This window comes from Pavona decussata, unplaced genomic scaffold (genome assembly GCF_977016875.1).
Source record: "Pavona decussata unplaced genomic scaffold, jaPavDecu1.1 SCAFFOLD_233, whole genome shotgun sequence".
Classification (NCBI taxonomy): Eukaryota; Metazoa; Cnidaria; class Anthozoa; order Scleractinia; family Agariciidae; genus Pavona; species Pavona decussata.
Genome location: NW_028145638.1, coordinates 1,199,295 through 1,222,500, shown reverse-complemented (window position 1 = coordinate 1,222,500; position 23,206 = coordinate 1,199,295). Strand labels below are relative to the sequence as shown.

Sequence of the window (23,206 nt, the reverse complement as noted above, 5' to 3'; positions counted from 1 at the left end):
GTGGCTACTTTCATCTCTTTGGGTACACTACTGCTAACTGGAATGGAGCTAAATACGTATAACACTTTCATGATCTTGTCGCTGGTGAATTCACTTAGGTTGACGGTCTCATGGGCGTGTATAAAACTAGCAAAAGATTTGGCCGACTTTACTGGAGCTCTGTCTCGCATTCAGGATTTACTTGAATATGAGAATGGCAACGTCCGCAAATATCTCCAGGACACCTTCGCACTAAATGGAAACAGTAATTCAGGTCAAAACAAAACGTGTTTAGGTAATACAAACACGGACAAAACCGTTTTAGTGCGAAATGCTGTTTGTAGTTGGACTGGCAGTTGGAATAATCTAACTTTAAAATCCGTGTGTTTATCAGTGGACAAAGGTGATTTGGTATTCATCACAGGTCCCGTTGGTTGCGGCAAGTCGTCCCTCCTGTACGCCATTGTAAGGGAAATGTCGCTAATTAGCGGTGAGATATCATGTCAAGGTAAAACTGCTTGGGTTGGTCAGCAGCCCTGGGTATTTTCTGGTACCATACGGGACAATATTTTGTTTGGTGAAGTGTTTGATCCACACAGGTATCACACGACGTTACACGCATGTGACCTGTATAAAGACTTACAAAGGTTCCCGGATGCTGATATGACACGAGTTGGAGAACGTGGAATCATCCTTAGTGGTGGCCAACGGGCTCGTGTTGAATTGGCACGCGCAGTATATTCTAATGCGGATATCTACCTGCTAGATGATCCATTGAGTGCAGTGGATACAAAAGTCGGGCGTCATCTTTTCCAAACATGCATCAGTGGGATCTTGCATGGTAAAACTCGGGTTATGACCACTCATAATCTTCAGGTCCTCAGGGATGCCAGACGCATTGTAGTGATGGGAAATGGCTCGACTTCAGTGGAAGGCAGCTTTAACTCGCTGACTGAATCTGGTTACGATCTATCTAGCATTGATCGGTTTGGCACAAAGAAAGAAGATGATATCTTGCCAAAGGAAAGCCTTTTGATTCAAGGGAAATCCATAGATGACACGATCTTGGAAGGCGACATATCTGGTCTGGAAAATGTCGAGGAAGATCGTGTGGTTGGTTCTGTTTTATGGCCATTTTACTGGCATTACATACGAGCTGGAACGTGGAGTGCTGTGGCTGCAGCTATGGCTCTGTTCATTCTCATCGTTCAAGGTTTTTGCATGATGATAATGGTGTTATTATTTCTTAAATAAATTGTATGATTTTGTTTGTACCGGTCGAAGAAATCATACCAAAAATATCCATGGCCCGATAGAAGTCATGCAATCAATGGATAAACCAAATAAATGTCAGTAAAAGTTGACATGCATGGAAGTAGAAATGAGTGCATTTAGCAACTACAAAATATAAACCAAAATGTATGTGGGTTCACTCGGCCAATCTGGGATGCACGGTATAATCTCCCTGGGATATTCAATGGTAATTAATAATTGTAATAGTAGGACTTGAGAGGAGATTATTCCTTTGCACCATATGAGCCTCTGATTGTAGATACCCACCATATACAGATGTTTGTCATGAAATGTTATAGTAAATGACCGGATTTCCTTTGTTTGGGCATGAGCTCTTCCAAACCATAACACATACTGTTAATGTACAGCTGTTAAGTCTCTTGTTCTTTTCTTTTATTATTCTCCTTGAAGGATGCATCATACTTCCTGACTGGTGGCTACTTAAGTTGACCAATCCATCACATGACCCTCGTCATCAAACCATGAATTTCTACATTTATGGTGGCCTAGTTGCTGGAGCCTTCTTCCTGACACTCGCCAGAGCAATGCTGTGTTTAAACGCGCTGATTAATTCTTCCAAAAATCTTCACAACTCCATGTTGGCAGCGGTACTAAAAGCTCCAGTTCTGTTTTTCGACACCAACCCAGTTGGACGAGTGTTGAACAGATTTTCTCGAGATATTGGCATCATGGATGAGCTGTTGCCAGATGTATTCCTGGAAGCTCTTCAGCTCGTGCTATTTGGTATCGGATCAGTTGTTCTTCCGTCTGTTTTGAATTTCTGGGTTATCCTGCCGACCATCCCGCTGGTGATTACTTTCGTCTTAATTGCGCGTTATTACCTCAAGTCATCACGTGATCTGAGGCGTCTGGAAGGGATCAATAGAAGTCCTGTTTTATCTCATTTCAGTGACACTTTGGAAGGATTGGTAACTATTCGAGTTTACCACAAAGAAGACGAGTTTCTGGAAGCACTGTATAGGTTCGCTTATTTTCCATTTTCTCAGGAATCCCTCGCAAACTCTATGTTTTTCCAATAAAAAATTGTTGCAGAAATTTTTTGCTTTCTCGCTGGAAATATAATTGATGAATTGGAATGTTTTTCACGAGAACACACAAAAGGACTGGTGATTGAGCTTTCAATGTAATATCCCTATACTTTTGATTTCATAACGGAGTCTTGAACCCTGCAGTGGATTAGGGAATAAGGCAATTTTGTCATCAAGGAGAAACTTGAATCAATGGGAGTAATCTTTGAAGCAAGCAATCGTATATAATAGTCGGATAGGTGATGAAATCTCTGTTTAAGATTTGTCCTGAGAATTACTTTAAAAAAATCAAAACTATACAAAATGACGTGCATTTCGTTTGTCACAACGCTAACAGAACACTATGGTGACCATATAATATCAATTAATAGCAATTAACGGTGATGTACGTTGGCATTGCGACTCAGTTGCTTTAAAAAAGTATCATTCCATTGCAATGTGTGGGCAACATTAAAAGAAGCTAGTTTTCGGACTTCATTCGCGACGTTTTAATAGGACGCTATGGTTTGTTAAGGCCCTTCTAGGCTCAACTATGACCTGGAGATATGTTGTTTCTTTGTTTTACGTTTTGTTTTCTTTACAGATATCAAGACGGTCATAACACGGCCTGGTTTTCCATCATTGCCACGACAAGATGGCTCGGGCTCCAAGTTGACCTGATTTCTATTGTATTTGTTTCATTCGTAGTTTTCCTTGCTGTTTCTACCGATGCTGGCTCAGGTAATTCAGCCCTTCTAACATAAATATTATTGCTGTGTGCTGCACGTCCCGGGCTCAGTTTGCTGGGCAATAGATAATAAACAAACCATGATTTGGTGAAAATGGCTATGAGCAAAAGTCTCATAGCCCCTTTTATTTTTTATATAAATTGAACTAATGTATGGCTATGAAAAAAGGCCCATAGCCACCTCATTACAAGATCAGCGAAAGGACTACTACTGGCCTGAATTAACCATTAATGATTTTGCCCAGTAAAGGTGAGGGCAACCAAAACGCAGGACTAGGAAAAGAGGACAGGGCCACGGCTGAATTCGCCTAGAAGTAATCCGCTCAACGAACGTGGTGCGTGTTTTGGTGCAAAGGTCATGAACGCTAGAGCTAGGGTGGTACAATATTGGTTGTCCGGGCCCTACCCCGTGACCCTGGTATCGTGACATTATGTCACACAACGATACTTCAATACTGAATAAACAGATGAACAACAGATCGGATTGAAGACATAAAAATCCTATTTGTAAACAAATATTCCCTATTTTACAGATATTAATTGTCCCAGGAGCTCGAGACGTATATATATGTAACCTATTCAGCCTAGGCTGGGGGTAGGGTAGGAGTGCATAAAAAGTGTGCTCTGACTTTGTTGAATTTGGTGGTGTTTGATGAAATATTTAAAAATGTTATCAATGTTCAAACACAACCAAATTTTGTGACACTCACTCACTCATGCCCATATGCCGGCTTGGCATGTAGGGCAGCAACAAAATTAAGCCACTCCTGTCTGTCCCTAGCTAGCCTCTGAATGGTTCCCCAGGTATGATGTAAGGTCTTCAGTTCTGCTTCCACAGTCAGTGACTTTCCCTAATATTTATCTGGCAAGATTTACAGGACAAATAGTACAAAAAAAAGATTTTCAAATTAAAACGTTTTTCATTTAGTTACCTTAGTTATTTTGCTGAAGCTAATATGTCAGATTATACAGATGACAGATAATTACATCCCAACTTGTTTTAAATTGTAACGTCTCTTGCCTTATGGTTAGTTTCTGTAATAACCCAAAGAAGGAAGGTCATTCCTTTCGAAATATTAGAATTAATATATTTCCCGACCGTGAATTCAGTCTTAATTCCTCTACAAATTTTGCGTTTAGATCATCTACTAAATGATCCGGTGTCGCGATTCTCCCAACAAACATAGTTACTGGGTTTTTACTAAACGATTTTTATGACATTTAATTGTTGACGTCACTTGATGTTTCCATGACAACAAGATTTTGACGGCCATGTTTTCGAAATTTGGATTTTTTAAATCGTATCATCTTTGTTTAATTGTCGTCGTGTTTATTGTTGGTAAATCAGTCACAGGATAATATGCAATTCGCGGGCTTACGTTTTTATTTTTGAAATTAATTTTTGGTTTTGAATCAAATAGTTAAAAAGTTTGAAAATCAATCTTCAACCAAACCATTAGAAAAGTTCTAACCAATTTCCTGCGTGTTATTAATTACCAATATCTAGGTATCACAGCCTTATCCATTGTGTCTGCTATGCAACTTACCCTAGAGACGTCGCAATTTGTCGTCAGGAGGAGCTCAGACGTTGAGAATTACATGACGTCAGTTGAACGCGTCATTACGTACACTCAAATTGAACAAGAGCCTGGATACGACAATCATCAACAACCGCCGGAAGACTGGCCACAGCACGGCCAAGTAAGAATAAACAACCTGGGGCTTGTCTACTACCAAGGTGGTCCTAAAACACTCAAAGATATCACTTTCAATATTGATTCACAAGAGAAGATTGGAATTGTTGGTCGCACAGGAGCTGGCAAGTCGTCCTTGGTTGCTGCTCTCTCCCGCATGCCTCAACCGACTGGCGATGTCGTTATTGATGATGTAAATATCGGTGATATTAACATTCAAAGCTCTCGCCGAGCCATGGCAGTCATTACCCAGAATCCAGTTCTATTTACTACTTCACTGCGAATGAATCTGGATCCCTTTGAGGAGCATCAAGACAAGGAACTCTGGGATGCATTAGAAGAAGCGAGTTTGAAAACCATGGTGGAAAAATTGCCACGGCAACTGAATGAAGAGGTCAAAGAATGCGGGAGAAACTTCAGTGTCGGAGAAAGGCAACTGCTGTGTTTGGCTCGTGCCTTATTGAAGAAAAACAGAATTATCATTATGGATGAGGCAACGGCAAATGTCGATCACAAAACTGATCAATTAATTCAAAGAACAGTTCGTACAAAATTTAAACACTGCACAGTAATAACAATTGCACATCGATTAAACACCATCATAGATTATGATCGAGTTTTGGTTCTGGAAAATGGACGAGTAGTTGAATTTGACAAGCCGGCAAAATTACTGCAAAACGCTGGAGGGCAATTCTCAAGACTTTATAACAGTTATGACCACGATGCTGATGAAAATGATGAGAAGGAATGAAGGATTTTTAGAACAAGCCTTCCCCGATGCTTTGGGGCTTTTGTTTCTCTATTAAATTCGACCTTTTCCATAGGCACGGTAGTTTATGATTAAGTGCAGCGCAGATTGTATTTCTTTCCACAGTGGTCAACCGTATTGCGCGTGGGTAATCGTGGCCACTTTGTTCCCGGGAACTTAAATTCAGAGTTAGTTGGTTTCTGATTTGCTGCTAGCTAAAGGATAGAGCATTACTCAAAAGGGAAGCTTTAAAGGGAACCTCCACTCCGACAACAAACTGACGGTCAATTGTCGAAAATAGTGCCTAAATTCTAAATTTTACTTAAAATAGCAGAAATGGGATTCAAGTGTGCTAAAAATTGGATTTTATGACGTCGTATGGTTGCCGCTATCGACAGTAAGCAGAAGTTCTTTTGTGTGAAACAATTGAGCAACCGTTTTACGTCATGAAATCCAAAATGGCGGCGCCCGGGAAATTTAAAAGAATAATAGGCGATAATCAAATTCTGTTTTGTCCGACACAGAAATATTATTTCCATGTTTTCCAACGAAATTTGAAATTAGATTGTATTTTCAACAATTGAACGTTAATTTATTTCAAGAGTGGAGGTTTCCTTTAAACGAGGATTACCGTAGGAATTATTGTCAGTGTTTGCTTGCTTCTAGGACTCTTAGCTTTACCGCAGCTCATTTTTTTTCGGCAGTATCTGTAATTAGTCTCTGAACACCGATTACCGTTAAATGGTCTTTGTGTTTCTGTTATCAGTTACTGCTACCTTTTTTATTGTAATTATTTTCGTTGCATAATGGCGCTACATAAAGTAGGATAAGTACTAACGTATAGATCTAAAAAAATGTTTCATTCATCAATAAATGCAACGTTTAGTTCCATCGCTTGTAAAGTGATTGGAGGTGACACAGGGGCAAAATGAGTGCGCATGCTCGTCACGCGTGAGCAATCTTAAGCGGCGAAATGGCGGCATTTTTAAAATTCCCATTGTTTGTTTTCGTTTCTCGGGGATAAGCCCAAATCAAAATAGAAAAGGTTACCGCTTTCAGGAAAGGTTTCTTCGAACTTCCTCCATCACATATCTTATTCAAAAAATAAAAATATTGTGGTAACAGGTGTGAATTTGGCGATTGAAGTGGAGCATTCGTAATCGATTCTCTCTCTCGAATGACAAATCTGCGGAGCATGCGCACTCATTTTGCCGCTGTGTCATTGGAGGTTGCTAAGATGGGCGCATGCTCGGTCGTTTGACCTCTGTGAAATATTTTTCAATGTGGTAAGTGCGCTTAGCTAATCTTGTTGGCCTGAAGAGTCAATTTACTGTCAGGTACTGGAGTTAATCTTAAGGCACTTTCTATATGTCAGAACTGATTGACCAGACCGGTAATTTCGCGGACGTAATTCTAAATTTTGAAGGCTTGGTTTTACGCCATCTCTTCGGATGTCTTAAAAATGGTGTTTATGTTTCTCTGATTATGCAATTTAGAAGAATGTGAAGATCCCGACCTTAAAATTGGCGCGCGCCATCCACGATCTGATCGTCCTGCCCGTTCAATTCTCACAAATGGAAAACGCCCTTAGTCTGCCGAAGTTTGGTCTTAACTGGCTGAAGAATTCTTTCACATACAAAGTTGCTAAGGTCTGGAACTCACTCAAACCTGAGTTAAGGCAGGAAAATCTTTCCAAGTTTATGAAGACGATTACTGAATGCAAGTTTTAAATTTTTTTATGAGCACTTAAATTGATTCCCTTGGTCTATAGAGATAATTGAAGACGTTGGAACCTGAACAACAAGGAATCGCTTAAGCTTCAAATCGATACAAAAACCACACTGGGCACAAAAAAAATTAAACCGATAAAAGTGGTCTCGTGAAAAATTTGTAGTCAATAATTGTTACCAATTTTACGATAGTCAAATAGGGTGAAATTTGTTAGCTTGTTCAATAAAACGACCCACGCCTTTCCTATCGCTGTCCCAAAGGGAGAAAAACGTCATCAATGAAACGTATCCATTTTCTTGGCTTTATATAGTTTTGTTGTATTAACTTTGTTCCAATTTCATTAGCAAGCGACACTAGTAGTGTGGTAGGGATGTTTTAGTCCCTCGTAAATTTGCGGTGGAATAAATTAACGTTTATGACGTCATAGCTTTTGTCTTGATCTCATAGATAAAATGCGGTGGATTCTCATTAACGCGACATTAATTATAATAGGATGATGTCGTGCTTTATTTTAGCCTTATCAACAACTTATTCGGTTTGACAGGTTTGTCAATGATGTCATGTTCTAGTTTTTATCTTATGGCAGTCATGGTTGGTATCACCGTTTTGACAGGTATTTGAAGTTATTTTTGGATACATGATGTCATAGTCTATTTTCATTGTCCTTAAGACTACTTTTTCTATTTTTGCTGACCTTGCCTCCTCCTCCTTATTTCTATTGTTTCCTCCTCGTCATCATCATCGTTTGTATCGGAGGAGAAGGCGAGGTCAGCAAAAATAGAAAAAGTAGGCTCCATATGATTATTATAAACATAGGTACAATTGCGCTTTTATAGACTATGACATTATGTATCCAAAAGCAAGTTCAAAATCCTGTCAAAACGGTGATACCGACCAAAAGATTGGTTTCTGTTTTGCATTCTCGTTTAAAAATGCATTCAATTTTAATCCGCATCGGGTTTGACTTTGATTTGCACGTTGTTTTTCGTATTAAATTTCATTGCATTTGCATTTTATTTAATTTTATTTGCATTTTTTTTTGCATTTTATTTGCTTAAGAAAAAAGAAAAAAAAATGCCAGAAAACTCAGTGGCAGTCCTTGGCCACCATACTGTGCTGGGCTAGCTTTGAATCCGAACAACCGCATATAATGGTTTCGTCCACCATTGATCATGGTGCAGAGGAATCACTTTTGCACCGTGGCGAAAAGCTATTGAATGTTCGTGAGACCATGTGTTTGGGAACTGGAGCTAGGAGCAGGAAAAAGACAATTGTTTTTGAGATGGCTTTATTCAATACACTTGCAATGTATACATATATTTTATCTATTTGCTCTCTTTTCTTTTCGAAATAATTTTGAAAACCCGACAATTTTTTTTACAATGATTATAAAAGCAAACTGGTCATATTGTGACCAATAATCAGGCGTTGTGACGTCACATATGACGTCACGTTGTTATTATTTTAAACACTAGAATAAACGGAAATCATGTTTCTAGTTCCAATTTCGTTCCGTCTAAATTTGCGTTTGAAACGCGATTCGCTCACATTAAAAGAATACAGTAGCCTTCTCTCAAAAATCCAAGATGGCGGCCAAAAGGATGATACGAGGGGCAAATTTAAAATTCGATTTACAAAGTGAAAGCTACCGTCCTATCCTTAAGCTTGCTGTCATACATTTTTATGATCCTCAATAGTAAAAGATTAAGATTTATAAGACATATTTTGGCTGTTTCCCTTTTCGGATCTCAGCTGATGGACTAAAAATGAGAAGGTTCCTAGAAGCAAGCAAACACCATGTTTCCTACTGGTCCTCCACGTTTAAAGCTTCTCTTTTCAGTAATGCCTTATCTTTTAACTAGCAGCAAAACAGGAAAGACAACTTTTTCTGAATTATTTAAACTTTCTGGTTACAAAGCAGTAACGATTCCTCACGTGCTACATTTTTTTTTTATTTAAGTCTAATTTTGAGGCTGAGGCTAAACGTTCTTTTTTTTGTTGTTGACAATTTGATCTGAAAAAGTTCTTAAGATGTTACCTGTTATAGTATCTCAATAAATCTACGCGGATGTGACCAAGACACCTTACAAAGACCAATATGTGCCGTAATGTGGTGTCAAGATTCTTGTGACATGCTATGTTGTGCGGCTTACATGTACTATATGCGGCATCCAACTCTCGGTGTTATTTTACCCCCGGTATTCTTGACTGACTCTTACCCTTAGTAAGTTCTTAAATTTGAGTTAACCTCAGCCTCAAAGTTCTTATATAAACAAAGGTGTATACAGTTGACCTCCGTGGAAAGAAATACAGTCTACGCTAATCATCAACTACTGTGCCTATAGCAGAGGTCAAATTTAATAGAGAAACAAAAGCCACAAAGCCTCAAACGAAGGCTGGTTATAAAAATCCTTCATTCCTTCTCATCATTTTCATCAGCATCGTGGTCATAACTGTTATAAAGTCTTGAGAATTGCCCTCCAGCGTTCTGCAGTAATTTTGCCGGCTTGTCAAATTCAACTACTCGTCCATTTTCCAGAACCAAAACTCGATCATAATCTATGATGGTGTTTAATCGATGTGCAATCGTTATTACTGTGCAGTGTTTAAATTTTGTACGAACTGTTCTTTGAATTAATTGATCAGTTTTGTGATCGACATTTGCCGTTGCCTCATCCATAATGATAATTCTGTTTTTCTTCAATAAGGCACGAGCCAAACACAACAGTTGTCTTTCTCCGACACTGAAGTTTCTCCCGCATTCTTTGACCTCTTCATTCAGTTGCCGTGGCAATTTTTCCACCATGGTTTTCAAACTCGCTTCTTCTAATGCATCCCAGAGTTCCTTGTCTTGATGCTCCTCAAAGGGATCCAGATTCATTCGCAGTGAAGTAGTAAATAGAACTGGATTCTGGGTAATGACTGCCATGGCTCGGCGAGAGCTTTGAATGTTAATATCACCGATATTTACATCATCAATAATGACATCGCCAGTCGGTTGAGGCATGCGAGAGAGAGCAGCAACCAAGGACGACTTGCCAGCTCCTGTACGACCAACAATTCCAATCTTTTCTTGTGAATCAATATTGAAAGTGATATCTTTGAGTGTTTTAGGCCCACCTTGGTAGTAGACAAGCCCCAGGTTGTTTATTCTTACTTGGCCGTGCTGTGGCCAGTTTTTTGGAGGTTGTTGATAATTGTCGTATCCAGGCTCTTGTTCAATTTGAGTGTACGTAATGACGCGTTCAACTGACGTCATGTAATTCTCAACGTCTGAGCACTTTCTAACGCAAAGTTGCGACGTCTCTAGGGTAAGTTGCATAGCGGACACAATGGATAAAGCTGTGATACCTAGATAGTGACAATAACAGACAGGAAATTGGTTAGAACTCTTCTAATGGTGGTTTGAAGATTGTTTCTCAAAATTTTTAATCATTTGATTCAAAACTGAAACTAATTTGACAATAAAAACGTTAGACCATAAATTACATATTATCCTGTGACCGAGTTATAAACAGTAACCACGACAACAATAAAACAACGATAATACGATCTTTTTTTTTTTCAAAAATGGGTGAAGAAATCAAAATTTCGAAAACATGGCCGTCAAACTCTTGTTGTCACGGAAAGATCAAGTCACATCAACAATTAAATTGATTCCAAATTTCCAATTTTTTTAAAAGGCACGACCTTTCTATCTTCGTAAGGGTATTAAAGAGACTGGCCGTAAGGCAAAAGACCTTAATTTTTTACAATTCAACAAGATGGGATGTAATAAAAGACCATAACGTTACATAAGGTTCAGCGAAATTTATTAAACTAAGGAAAGGAAAAACATTACAATTTGAAAATCTCTCTTTTTTGTATTAGTTGATGCGTAAACATTGTGCCGGATAAATGTTCGGGAAATTTAAAAAAACCTGCTGTTTGATGAAATATTAAAAACGTTATTAACGTTCAAAGTCAGCGAGCATACTTTATGTACCCCCACCCCATGAGCCTAGGCTGAAATGGTTAAATAGATATGCGACTCGAGTCCCTGGAAAATTAATATTTTTAAAATATTTAATTATGACCCATGTAAACATAAACAAATTACCTGAGCCAGCATGGGTAGAAACGGCAAGGAAAACAACGAATGAAACAAAAACAATGCAGAGCAGGTCAACTTGGGTCCCGAGCCAATTTGCTGTGGCAATAATTGAAAACCAGGCCTTGTTATGATTGTCTTGATATCTGGAAAGAAATGAAAACAAAAAACAAAGAAACAATACTTCTCCAGTTTAGTTCAGTCGTAAGGATGAGAAGGGCCTTAGGAAACCATCCCTTGCTAAATTTGGCTATTGTCAAATGGTGGGTTATATAAGTAGGGTTTGACAATTTAGTAGTAGGGAACTCGTTTTAGGAAATAGCTAAATAATTTTGCCTCAGTTCAGTTGAAGGACAACCATTTATCTATCGTTCTAAACAGTAAAACGTGGCGAATGGAGTCTGAGAACTAGCGTCTTTTAGTGTTGCCCACACAGTGAACAATAGGTTTGGAATAACACTGTTTCAAAAGCAACTGGGTCGCAATGGCAACGCACGTTACCGTTAATTTATATTATATATTCACCATAGTGTTCTGTTTTTGTTGTGAAGTAAAACGAAATGCATATCACTGGGTATAGTTTGGGTTTTCTAAAGTAATTCTCAGGACAAATCTTGAACAGAGATTCCATCAATTATTCGCTTATTATATGCGATTGCTTGCTTCAAATATTATTTCGCTGCAAAGTTTAAGACGCCGCTAGGAAATCAGAAAGTATATCACAATTGCGTTGAAAATTCAGTCAGCAATCCTTTTCTTATTGTTTAGTCTCATGCAAGCCATTTCAATTCCTCAACAATATTTTCAGCGAGAAAGCAAAACATTTCCTCCAACAATTTCTGTTGGAAAAACATAGAGTTTGCTAGGGATTCCTGAGAAAATGGAAAATAAGCGAACCTATACAGTGCTTCCAGAAACTCGTCTTCCTTGTGGTAAACTCGAATAGTTACCAATCCTTCCAACGTGTCACTAAAATGAGATAAAACAGGACTTCTATTGATCCCTTCCAGTCGCTTCAGATCGCGTGATGACTTGAGGTAATAACGCCCAATTAAGACGAAAATAATCACCAGCGGGATGGCCGGCAAGATAACCCAGAAGTTCAAAACAGACGGAAGAACAACTGATCCGATACAAAACAGCACGAGCTGAAGAGCGTCCAGGAATACATCTGGCAACAGTTCGTCCATGATGCCAATATCTCGAGAAAATCTATTCAACACTCGTCCAACTGGGTTGGTGTCGAAAAACAGAACTGGAGCTTTTAGTACCGCGGCCAACATGGAGTTGTGAATATTTTTGGAAGAATTAATCAACGCGTTTAAACACAGCATTGCTCTGGCGAGTGTCAGGAAGAAGGCTCCAGCAACTAGGCCACCATAAATGTAGAAATTCATGATTTGATGGTGAGGATCTTGGGATGGATTGGTCAACTTAAGTAGCCACCAGTCAGGAAGTATGAGGGATCCTTTAAGGAGAATAATAAGAACAAGCATTATCGGTATGTGTTATGGTTTGGCCGAGCTCATGCACAGACAAATGAAATCTGGTCATTTACTACAACATTTCATGAGAAACACCTGTACATGGTGGATATCTACAGTCACAAGCTTATATGGTGCAAAGTAATAATCTCCTCTCAAGTCCTACTATTATACATTTCCATTGAATTTCATAGGGGGATTCTACCGTGCATCCGAGATCGACTGAGTGAACCCATCCTAATTGCAGAACTTGTGCTAAAATGTTTTCTCAGGGTACCCTAGCGCTGTTTTCGTACAAAAACCTCACATAAATTCTGCTTTATGTTTTGTAGTTGGTAAATGTGTCCAATTCTTCTCCCATGTTTAAAACTTTCATGGACATGTATTTCGTTTAGCCATGCATTTCATGCCTTTTATCGGGTCATGGATGTTTTCTAGTGTGATTTCTTCGACCAATACAAAAAGAATGATACAGTTCATTTAACAAACATTAACAAAATTATCATCATGCAAAAACCTTGAACGATTAGAACGAACAGAGCCACAGCTACAGCAACAGCACTCCACGTTCCAGCCTGTATGTAATGCCAGTAAAATGTCCATGAGACAGAACCAACCACACGATCTTCCTCAACATTTTCCAGACCAGATATGTCGCCTTCCAAGATCGTGTCAGCTATGGATATCTCTTGAATCAAAGGGCTTTCCTTTGCCAAGAAACCAGCCTCTTTCTTTGTACCAAACCGATCACTGCTAGATAGATCGTAACCAGATTCAGTCAGCGAGTTAAAGCTGCCTTCCACTGAAGTCGAGCCATTTTCCATCACTACAATGCGCCTGGCATCCCTGAGGACCTGAAGATTATGAGTGGTCATCACCCGAGTTTTACCATGCAGGATCCCACTGATGCATGTTCGGAAAAGATGACGTCCTACCTTGGCATCCACTGCACTCAATGGATCATCTAGAAGGTAGATATCCGCATTAGAATATACTGCGCGTGCCAATTCAACACGAGCCCGTTGACCACCACTAAGAAGTATTCCACGTTCTCCAACTCGCGTCATATCAACATCCGGGAACCTTTGTAAGTCTTTATACAGGCCACATGCGTGTAACGTCGTGTGATACCTGTGCGGGTCAAACACTTCACCAAACAAAATATTGTCCCGTATGGTACCAGAAAATACCCAGGGCTGCTGACCAACCCAAGCAGTTTTACCTTGACATGATATCTCACCGCTAATTAGCGACATTTCCCTTACAATGGCGTACAGTAGGGACGACTTGCCGCAACCAACGGGACCTGTGATGAATACCAAATCACCTTTGTCCACTAATAAACACATGGATTTCAAAGTTGGATATTTCCAATTGCCAGTCCAACTTGAACAAGCATTTCGCACCAAAACGGTTTTGTCCGCGTTTGCATCACCTAAACACGTTTTGTTTTCACCGGAGTTACTGTTTCCATTTTGTGTGAAGGTTTTCTGGAGATGCTTGCGGAAGTCACCATTCTCATATTCAAGTACATCCTGAATGCGAGACAGAGCTCCAGCAAAGTCAGCCAAATCTTTCGCTAGATGTGCACACGCCCATGAGACCGCTATCCTAACTGTATTCACCAGCGACAAGATCACGAAAGTATTATACGTATTTAGTTCCATTCCAGTTAGCAGTAGTGTACCCAATGAGATAAAAGTGGTGACACTTTGACAAGAGAAACTCAAGGAAGCAAACGTTGCTAATACTGCTGTTTTCCATCTAATCAGCTTGATTTCTTTCCTTGAATAAAAATGGACATTTCATTAACTAGTGTCACTCAGTTTATGTAATAGTGGATAGAGCTTACAAGAAACTCTCGATAGAGGTAGATTTACCTGTAGACGGGTCATTAAGTCAGGCTACTGCAACATCCAGAGGCCAGATTCACTAAACTCTCATAAGTTAAGATATATCCTATATACCCTTTTCTTTCAATAGTCTGCAGTTATTCTATTGTCAAGAAACAACGTTTGTGATTCACCTTAACTTAACAGGGCACAGTGAATATGGCCCCAGGTCCATAAGCAGGAGTGCTTTGTTATGAAAAGAACATGAAAAACACCAAAAGTCTCTTCCCCCATTACCAGTGATATAACACATCCGTTAAAGTCATAAAACGATATTAAGTTGCAGAGGAGCTTAGTAACTCAACCCGGTGAAACTGTAGTACCCTTTCAGTGGTACATTTTATCCAGTACAGGAGGCTTACTTTCCTTGGACGTTCCTCCTACTTAACGGAAAATTCTTACATGCAAGTAGTTATTGCAATATAAAATTACTTGAAAATACTTAGATAACAATCAATTTGTCCGGTTTTGCTCCAAAGGAGGCAACAAATATGACTCAATTATAATAACTGGTAGGCTGTTCGAATTCCTTATAAAACTGGTCGTAGTTTGTCGAAGACGCATTTGTCATGAGTATGTAGGAGTACTTATGTTAGCTTTGACATCCTGCAAGACAGCTTCATGTGTCTTGTTACGTTAGATTATTTGCCATTTACTTGCTATGAAAAAGTACATTTAACTTCTTTTACCTTCTGGTTTGCAGCACTGCTTCCATGAAGGGCCATTCCCAAGCATACATCTTCACAGTGCGAATCCCCGAAATGATGGAGTTCATCATATTGACTCGCTGATCCGCCACTTTAGAGATTTTTAATCGTAGATTTCGGCAAATTCTACCAGCCATTACATAGTACAGAGACAGGCTCATCAAAAAGAGAATGCCTGGCATGCCTTGCCAACCAAACAAGTGGAACGTTAAAATGCAGATACCAAACAACTCAAGCAGAGAATCAACCACCAAAGTGAAGTTCAGCCCTGCATTTTTAAATCGCTGTAGATCACTAGCAATAAGATTGATGATATATCCACTTGTTATGTGTGATAAATCTTCTTGAGTCAGAGCGAGAACCTAGAAATACATAAAACAGTAAACAAAATGATGGGTTGGATGGGTAATTTATTTTTGAAGTTTGTGAAGTTATAACTGGCGATGTCATAATTTGTATCTAGTACCTGCTATGGCAACGACGGTAACTATACCTCGTTATTATCAATTGGTAATGTGACCGCTTCTCTGTTTGTTCTTTAAGAAATGGTAAACATACAGTGTACAACTATATAGTTATGGATGTAACAATAAATCAGTCTGCACGTAGAGTTATGAGCTAACCTTTATTCCATTTAAAATTCGCCCAACATAGTCAACGCACTGAAGAATCAGTGAAAAATGTTCCCGTTCTCTTGCCTTGCGACGATTGATTTCAATAATATTGACAGATTCTCAAATGAGCCGATGATTTGAACTTCTTTATGTCACAGTTAAAGACTAATTTTCTCAGGTGATGTAGCATCCATGTCGAACAGGGTACGTGCTAAAAGATCGACTAATAAATCTTGATGAAATCAAACGAGCGAGAATTAAGTTTAGCTGAAAACAAGCTCACGTCGGCGTACCTTCCACAGCCAAATAGAAGGCGCGTATCAGCCAGTCAGGGGCTCAAAGCGCGCGCTTTACTGACTCTATGTTAGAAATTTTCTCTTCGATGATACAAAACAAAAGAATGTAAATGGCGCAAGGGTCACACAGAGGCTATTAATTATGGTTAAGACAATGCTAACCGTGACAGTTAGCTGCTAGGGAACGTAAGCAACGACGACGGCGACGGCAACGAGAACACCACTATACAATAGGTTTTATGAGCAAAAGCAATGGCCCTGCACGTGCGTTATATGTTTTGGTACATTTCTTTGCCGTCATCAGAAAAACAACAACAACGTGAAATGACCAAATTCAAGGTTTTGTGGAGAACGTGACCAAAGGGCAGTGAATTTTTGCATTCTCATTCCTTACTTGAGCACCGTTCCTATCAATTTAATTCCCGGATTCTTCGCCCACATTGTACAAGTTGAACGAATTGGAATAATCGCGAAGTAGTACGAGTAACGCGAACTTATATTTTCAAGTGACGTTTTCGTTGGCGTTGCCGTCGTCGTTGCTTAAGTTCCCTATTATGTGACCGCTTCTATGTTTGGACTGATCAAAAAGAAGACTGACTTTAGTTAAACCCAAGCAGGATGCATGGGTGAAACTCGCTTAGTAAGGAAACAAAGAGCTAATCGTAATGTGTTCCAAGACATTTCTTTCCAATACTTGTGTGTAATCTTGTGCAACAAACACAACAAAAACATTTGTAATGGTGAGTTTGCCCTCCCCTCCCTAACTCTCAATGGTTCCTTATAAAACGATTGGAATAATATATTCCCAGTGAGATTTTCGAAAAAGTTTAGAAAGCATTATGGAAGTGATATATACGTACTTTCCGTAGATAGCTTGTTGATTACATCACGGATATTAATGAGTCAGAAATGAATAATGTTTGGGTAATCAACTAACTAGTTTAGAAGAACAACAACAGCATTGGCCTTATCGGTAGCCAGAGTCCCAGATCGTTCTTTTTATCGCTTGCTATTGAATCAACCTTTAAGTACTTCAATTCTTCAGCTAACGATTAATCGTGAGTAATCAATGGGTAACCTGTTATTCAATGGCATCAGACATCATGATATCATGAGTTAATTCAAAATAGGCCGCAAACTTTTTGTCATCGATTTGTGAGCAATAGCAACTTCTTACCTTTTTGTAAATGACTGCAACTGACGCTGATTTCCACCTCAGGCTCATTAAAGCGATATGATAAGAGAGCTGATAAACACACAAAACGTTTCCGAACTGGCTCAGACAAATCCCTGCGCTATAGATATATGTCCACCAGAGTTCTTTAGCAGGTGGCTTCATTAGTTCTAGTAACAGCAGACTCAAAAATGCCGGCTGAAGGACTTTACAAAGAGCATATATCACCGTCAAGGTCAAAGCATACACGTAATCAGTCCAAGGTAACATTCGAACAAGAGCTCTGAACAGTCGGTATCCGTTACCTTTTTTTCCCGGAACTCGTTTTGCGGTCTCCTCATTCCATGTCTGCTGAAGTTTTTCCGTTAAGCTCTGAGTTTTGTCCTCGTCAAGTAAAGGAAACAAATCATCATTTTGGAGAGGGCGTTTATTGCCAATGGCAAGAATCTCTTTCACCCACCAGAATGAAAGAATGGACAAGAAGCTGGCATTTTTTCTGGGATTCTCCTTCTTCGTTGTCTTCGACTCCAGACGCTCGTATTGTACATCCATTTGTAACTTCCTGTTTCATTCAGGTAGAAAAATTTATAATCAATAAAATGAATAACATTTTAATTTCATTTAAGATTAATTAATCGGTTAATATTGCAAATTTATAAATAATCCTGATATTCGTATACTTTAATGTTTGTTTGATAAGTTTCTGTTCCCCTACTGTATAGTTACCCATACCCACGACTTCGTTCATGACCCTCGACATTTACGGTAGCCACTAAACTGCATGCTCATTTCTATTATGATCTTAATTTATTGAAAGACTGCGTACTGAAATAACTGTTTTTCATGATCAACAACTCGGCTGAGGACAGAACTCAGCGAACAATATAATGATAAATTTTTTTCAAGGTAAACGTCTGCAAAAAGGTCAAAGAAGATGGGGTTTCCACTGTAGATGCTTTGTCTACAATTGGTGAAGATTTCTCTCTCCTCAACTGAACTTGGGCTTCGGATTCCGTTGGGTTCATAACCGAACTGTTCGCTGCTAGCTGTGGTGGCAAAGGGACATCTTTAATTAGAGGAGCATGAAAAGGAGGATCCGGAACGCTGTCCTTTAATTCTCTTGCAACATCCTACTTAGGAACGGCATTGTCCATGGTGTCTCGCCTAATCTGATCCAAAATACCGCCTCCAAACTCGATCACGTAAGACCTTGGTCCGTTTCGTTCAGCTACAGAGCCTGGCCACCAAGTATTCTCCCTCCGAAGGTCTTTTACCAAGATTCTATCTCCTGGATTAAACTCTCTAAACTTAGCGTGCACATCGTGTGTTGCTCTCTGCTTTGCTTGTGAATCCATGACCTTCTCCCAGGTACTAGTGGACGTAGAAAAGTTAACCGATTTCGAAGCTCACGTCCAAGGAACAGACTAGCTGGGGTTCTACGTGTTAGCTGGATGCTTGATTGACCGGTCTGTCAGCAAAAAGCTGGCAATACGTTGCTGAATCGACAGTTTGCTGCCTTTGCAGGCTTCATATGATTCTTGAAAGACTAAACCATCCGCTCTGCCAAACTATAGCCTTCTGCGTGATAGGAAGCTACAAGTACGCGTTTAAACACCATTCATTCTTAAGAAGTGTGCGAACTCTTCGCTGCGAAACTACGCTCTCGTTGTCACTAACACAATGAACTGGCAATCCGTATTTTGCGAATAAGGTAGATATCGTCACCGTTATGGGGAGTGTACATCTATTACGATGAAATAATGGCCATTTTCGTCTTCAGCGTAATCGAAATGAATTCTGCGCCAGGGGTTACTTGGCCTTAACCAGGGTGCTAGTGGAGCTACAGCAGATGATATCCTAATCTGTTGACAGCTGGCACCGTTTCTCACGGTTTGTTAAATTTCCTGATCAATGCTCGGGCACCATGCTAACTCTTTCATCCGGACAATGCCTGGGTGACCTGTACTACAGGACACCCAGGCAGGGTACGCCGGAGAAATAACATGATGTAATTCGTAAGCATATCTTGCTGATAACGGGTAGGAAAAATAACTCGTAATCCCCTTAACAGGCAATCTTGCTCGACTGACCGTAAACGCATGGCTGCCATCGCTCCTCTGCTGAGGTTGTTTGCTATTTCTGCTATGACGTTGACCAGGCGCTGGCGTGCGACCACGTGACAAGAAATGGTCCCATTTGACCTTGTTTACACTCACCGTAGAATTCGTACCGAGAGAATTCGATCCAAGATCGCGGACGTCTTTCTGAGTAGCTTCGTGGGCAATTGCAGCATCTACAGCCTCTTGAAAAGTGCAATTTGCCGATTATAGTTTCCGTTTAATTTGTTCCGAACGAAGGCTGGCCGCAGATAAAGTGATCCCGTAGGCTCTCGCTCAACTGTTTGTACGTACATGAATTCACATGTTCCAGCAAGTGTTTTAGCTCTCTGACAAACCGTTAATGGTTTGCCCCAGTCGTTGACTGGCAGAATGGAACGTGTATCTTTTCGCGACTTTTAAGCGAGTTGGCTTGTAATGGCCACCAAGTAGCGTTGCTACCTGGTTAAAGGTCTTCAGTATTTGACGCGGCAGGGTAGGATAAATCCTTCAAGACTCGACAAGTACCACTTCCAATGGATGTTAGGAGTATCGCTCTTCGTTTAGCAGCATTGTCCGTGTCGTCTTTTAAATCATAGACAATGAAAATTATTTCTACATCCGTTCGCCGAGAGTAGCCCTTGAAATCTTCAGACTCGGGATGGCAAACGTCGAAAGGAGGTCTCCCCGCCATGGCGTTGGCCTCGCTTCGTGCCTCACTCCGTGTTGCGAGTTGAGCAGCTGTTTTCGCCGGTAATTTTCCGTTTTTCGACGTTGACTGTTCGTTATCAAGTTTTCCTCGTCGTCACTGTGAGGTATTCCGTAATAATCGTGCCGTAAAAGAGCAGAATTGGTCTCGAAATCCAACAGATTTATTCTATCAGCAAAACATCAACTTAATTGGGGATTTCACAACTCGTGAAGGTGAGCACATGCTACGTGAAAACGAGGCCTGTACAAAAACGAAGCTTTACAAATACACCACAAAGACAAAGACGAAATAGATGTTACTTTCTCAGTTACAGGTCATTGCATGAAAAGTTGTTAAAATGCTGAAGAGATTTGCTAAAATTAATTGTACCCTCCAACGAGAAGTCATGAAACAAGGAAATAATGTCCATAAATTCGCTTGAGATTTACAATACTATTTACAAGGCTAGAAAACCAAACGTTTTTGACTAATCAGTCATCCTCATAGTATTGCACATGGAAATAATATTACATACTTACATAATACATGCAAACAGACATACTGAGACACACCTACATACGTATTTATTAGTCTTAGCAGTCGGAAGACCATAATACAGGATATTAAAAATATTAAGAAGCTATCGGGGCAGAAAAGGAAACAGAGAATATATCTGTCTGACTAGCTGGCAAACTAAATAAATAAATGGACAAACATATAAGTCAATGTCTATCTGTATACTCGAGAAATTTGTTAATACATATGCAAATAATTTTTTGAATCAGTAAGGTCACAGAGGAACGAGGAGATCCTTTTTTAAGAATCTGTATGATCATCTGTGTCATCTGCACTGTTGCTGGAAACGATCGAAAAAGTTTAAAACTAAATGTTACACTTTTCAAAATACCGGGTTGATCTACATGTCAAACCGACAACTTGTGATATTCATAATACACCTAGCTATGTGAACTGAATTGCTGCAATATTCATTAAAACTTGTTCGCAGTAAAAGCTTTAAATTTTTTGTTCAATAATAAAAAATATATTCAATACCTTTCAGGTTGAGTGTATTTTTTCGACCCGGCTTCTTCGCGACGTTACTTATTTCAATTCTTCATCCGCATCCCTCGCATGGAAGAGAGAGAATATTCTAAATTTGCATTCATTTGTTAATTGTTGTGGCTATTAAACCGGTAAAAGGAAGCTTGTGCGCCATCGATCCTTCAATATGATGTTTCTAAGCTGCCGTGGTGCTTAGATAGAATGCAAATAAGAAGTCGGTGTTCTCGGAGTAGTTTTTCTTTCTTTGTTTTGTTTGGCGACTTTTTAAACTTGTTTGCTTGTTTTTATAACAATTGTTTAGCCTTTGAACATAAGCGCGCATCTATGGACAGGATGGCAATGATTCCAACTTGAAAAAAAGAGGCTCCCACAAAAAAGAACACTTATAAGATAACAATGAATGTTTATCTCGTTATGACTGACTTAAGCCTGCACATTGGATGGTAGCTTTACGTTTCTATGTAAACGTAGAGGTACAAGAGGATTCACGCTGAGGCCTGTTTAAGCAATGTCAGTCAATGCCGAGGAAAAATGATAAAAATCAAAACAAATTAAAGAAGCGCTGCTATTGAACTACATAGAAAGTTCTGCTCAGAAGAAAACAGCATTTTCTCATTTTGATGAAAACAATATTTAATTCATTTTAAAGACGTGTTCGGCCGTTAAATCTGCCATCGTCATTTGAATATTACGCATTGCATAGGTGGTTAAATACCATGCAGGGCTAATTAAAGCAATAACAAATTGAACCACCAAGTATAGCATGTTAATTCTCTCATATGATGCCTTTAGAGTGTCGCATCTTTTTCGTTTGTCTTAACATTCCTTGTTATATCTTTAATTAGCCCTTTTAGTTAACCAGCTCTGTGACGCGTAATATTCAACTGGCAATGGCAGATGAAACTGCCGAAACATGTCTTTAAAATGAAAGAAAAACGTTTGCTTGTCATCAAATTACTTACAGGTCTGCTGCTTCTCAGACCATTTGGAAACATTTTCAGAGTTGCGCGCCATTAGCAGCATTAGGGTAAAATAATTCATCATGACATTCTTATATATGTTCAATTTCAAGGGAAACCGAAATTAAAACAGACATACCAAAAAACGAAAAAAAAAGGATGATGCAATGGATACTGAGAGGAACAAAGTGGTGGCTAGCATCTTTGCTTTGAGCCATCTTTTTGCAGAGACCTGGCCTGCAGAGGATACGGAGATTAAAAACCCGAGATTAAGGAGCAGTTACTACAGGTCAAAACTTCGTCCTTCATCAAGTGAATTTTTCTAAAATTTCAGGTGCTAAGCTGGATATTGACTTGTTTTTCGTGGCTTCGTTAAAAATGACTGCCTCATAATGTTTGTTTTACCAATTTCGGTTTTAATGCACTTTAATTTGGTTCTGTTGACCGAGTTGGCCACTCTCGAGGCGCAATGTCGTCCACATCATTGTCTTTTGGATCTCTAGGGATTGGTTGCAAACCACCTATACCAGTATTATGTGCCCTTACGTCTGCTTATAGACGCTTGTTTTAATATATTTAGACCGCGAGTGGTCGAGCGGTCTCTTTCTCCTAACTTCTGTAGCGCGCGATGGAACGCATACCGCCTGATTATCAATATTGTGATGTCATGATCGTTCACAGCAGTGCTAAACAATTAGCTTGTTGGGGGAATTCGTGCCCTGAAATCACAAAGTGAATATGGAAAATGTTTTAACATGATAGCATAGCAGCTCTGTAGGACAAAATATAGTTCAGTTTTTAGGCTTACGTCAGAGGTTTTAAATTGTTGGGTGAACTCGAACCCTCACATCACCAATCATCCCTTACACCCTTTCTCCATCGGACCCTTGTTAATATTTCTGATGTATTTAGACCTGATG

At 39.5% G+C, this 23,206-nt stretch overlaps 2 protein-coding genes across 2 annotated transcripts in view; one reads left to right on the top strand and one right to left on the bottom strand.

Moving 5' to 3' along the window:
* LOC146458280 (ATP-binding cassette sub-family C member 4-like) overlaps positions 1-5,737 on the top strand; it is a 10,525-nt gene extending 4,788 nt beyond the window's left edge. Inside the window, exons 3-6 of the mRNA XM_085090817.1 lie at positions 1-1,192; positions 1,684-2,254; positions 2,905-3,041; positions 4,556-5,737. The exon at positions 1-1,192 is cut by the window's left edge and continues 76 nt beyond it. Of these exons, the coding sequence (XP_084946943.1) occupies positions 1-1,192; positions 1,684-2,254; positions 2,905-3,041; positions 4,556-5,493 (2,838 nt within the window). The 3' untranslated portion in view covers positions 5,494-5,737. The remainder of the gene's footprint in view (positions 1,193-1,683; positions 2,255-2,904; positions 3,042-4,555) is intronic.
* A 3,443-nt stretch (positions 5,738-9,180) lies between these two features.
* On the bottom strand, positions 9,181-19,183 carry LOC146458279 (ATP-binding cassette sub-family C member 4-like). The gene is made up of 6 exons (XM_085090735.1): positions 17,482-19,183; positions 15,377-15,756; positions 13,313-14,580; positions 12,209-12,779; positions 11,321-11,457; positions 9,181-10,572 (listed from the first exon to the last, which is right to left on the bottom strand). Exons 1-6 carry the CDS (start codon positions 18,028-18,030, stop codon positions 9,635-9,637), a joined length of 3,843 nt encoding a protein of 1,280 aa, XP_084946861.1. The 5' UTR covers positions 18,031-19,183; the 3' UTR covers positions 9,181-9,634.
* Between the last annotated feature and the right edge of the window lie 4,023 nt (positions 19,184-23,206).

What these genes read in the sequence shown, in the direction of transcription:
- LOC146458279 (XM_085090735.1), bottom strand. Translation starts at nt 18,030, where the DNA reads ATGGATGTACAATACGAGCGTCTGGAGTCGAAGACAACGAAGAAGGAG. An exon ending in TTTCTGGAAGCACTGTATAG is followed by an intron (nt 11,458 to 12,208) that starts GTTCGCTTATTT and finishes ATTTCTTTCCAG; the next exon opens with ATATCAAGACAATCATAACA. An exon ending in TTCTACCCATGCTGGCTCAG is followed by an intron (nt 10,573 to 11,320) that starts GTAATTTGTTTA and finishes GTCACTATCTAG; the next exon opens with GTATCACAGCTTTATCCATT.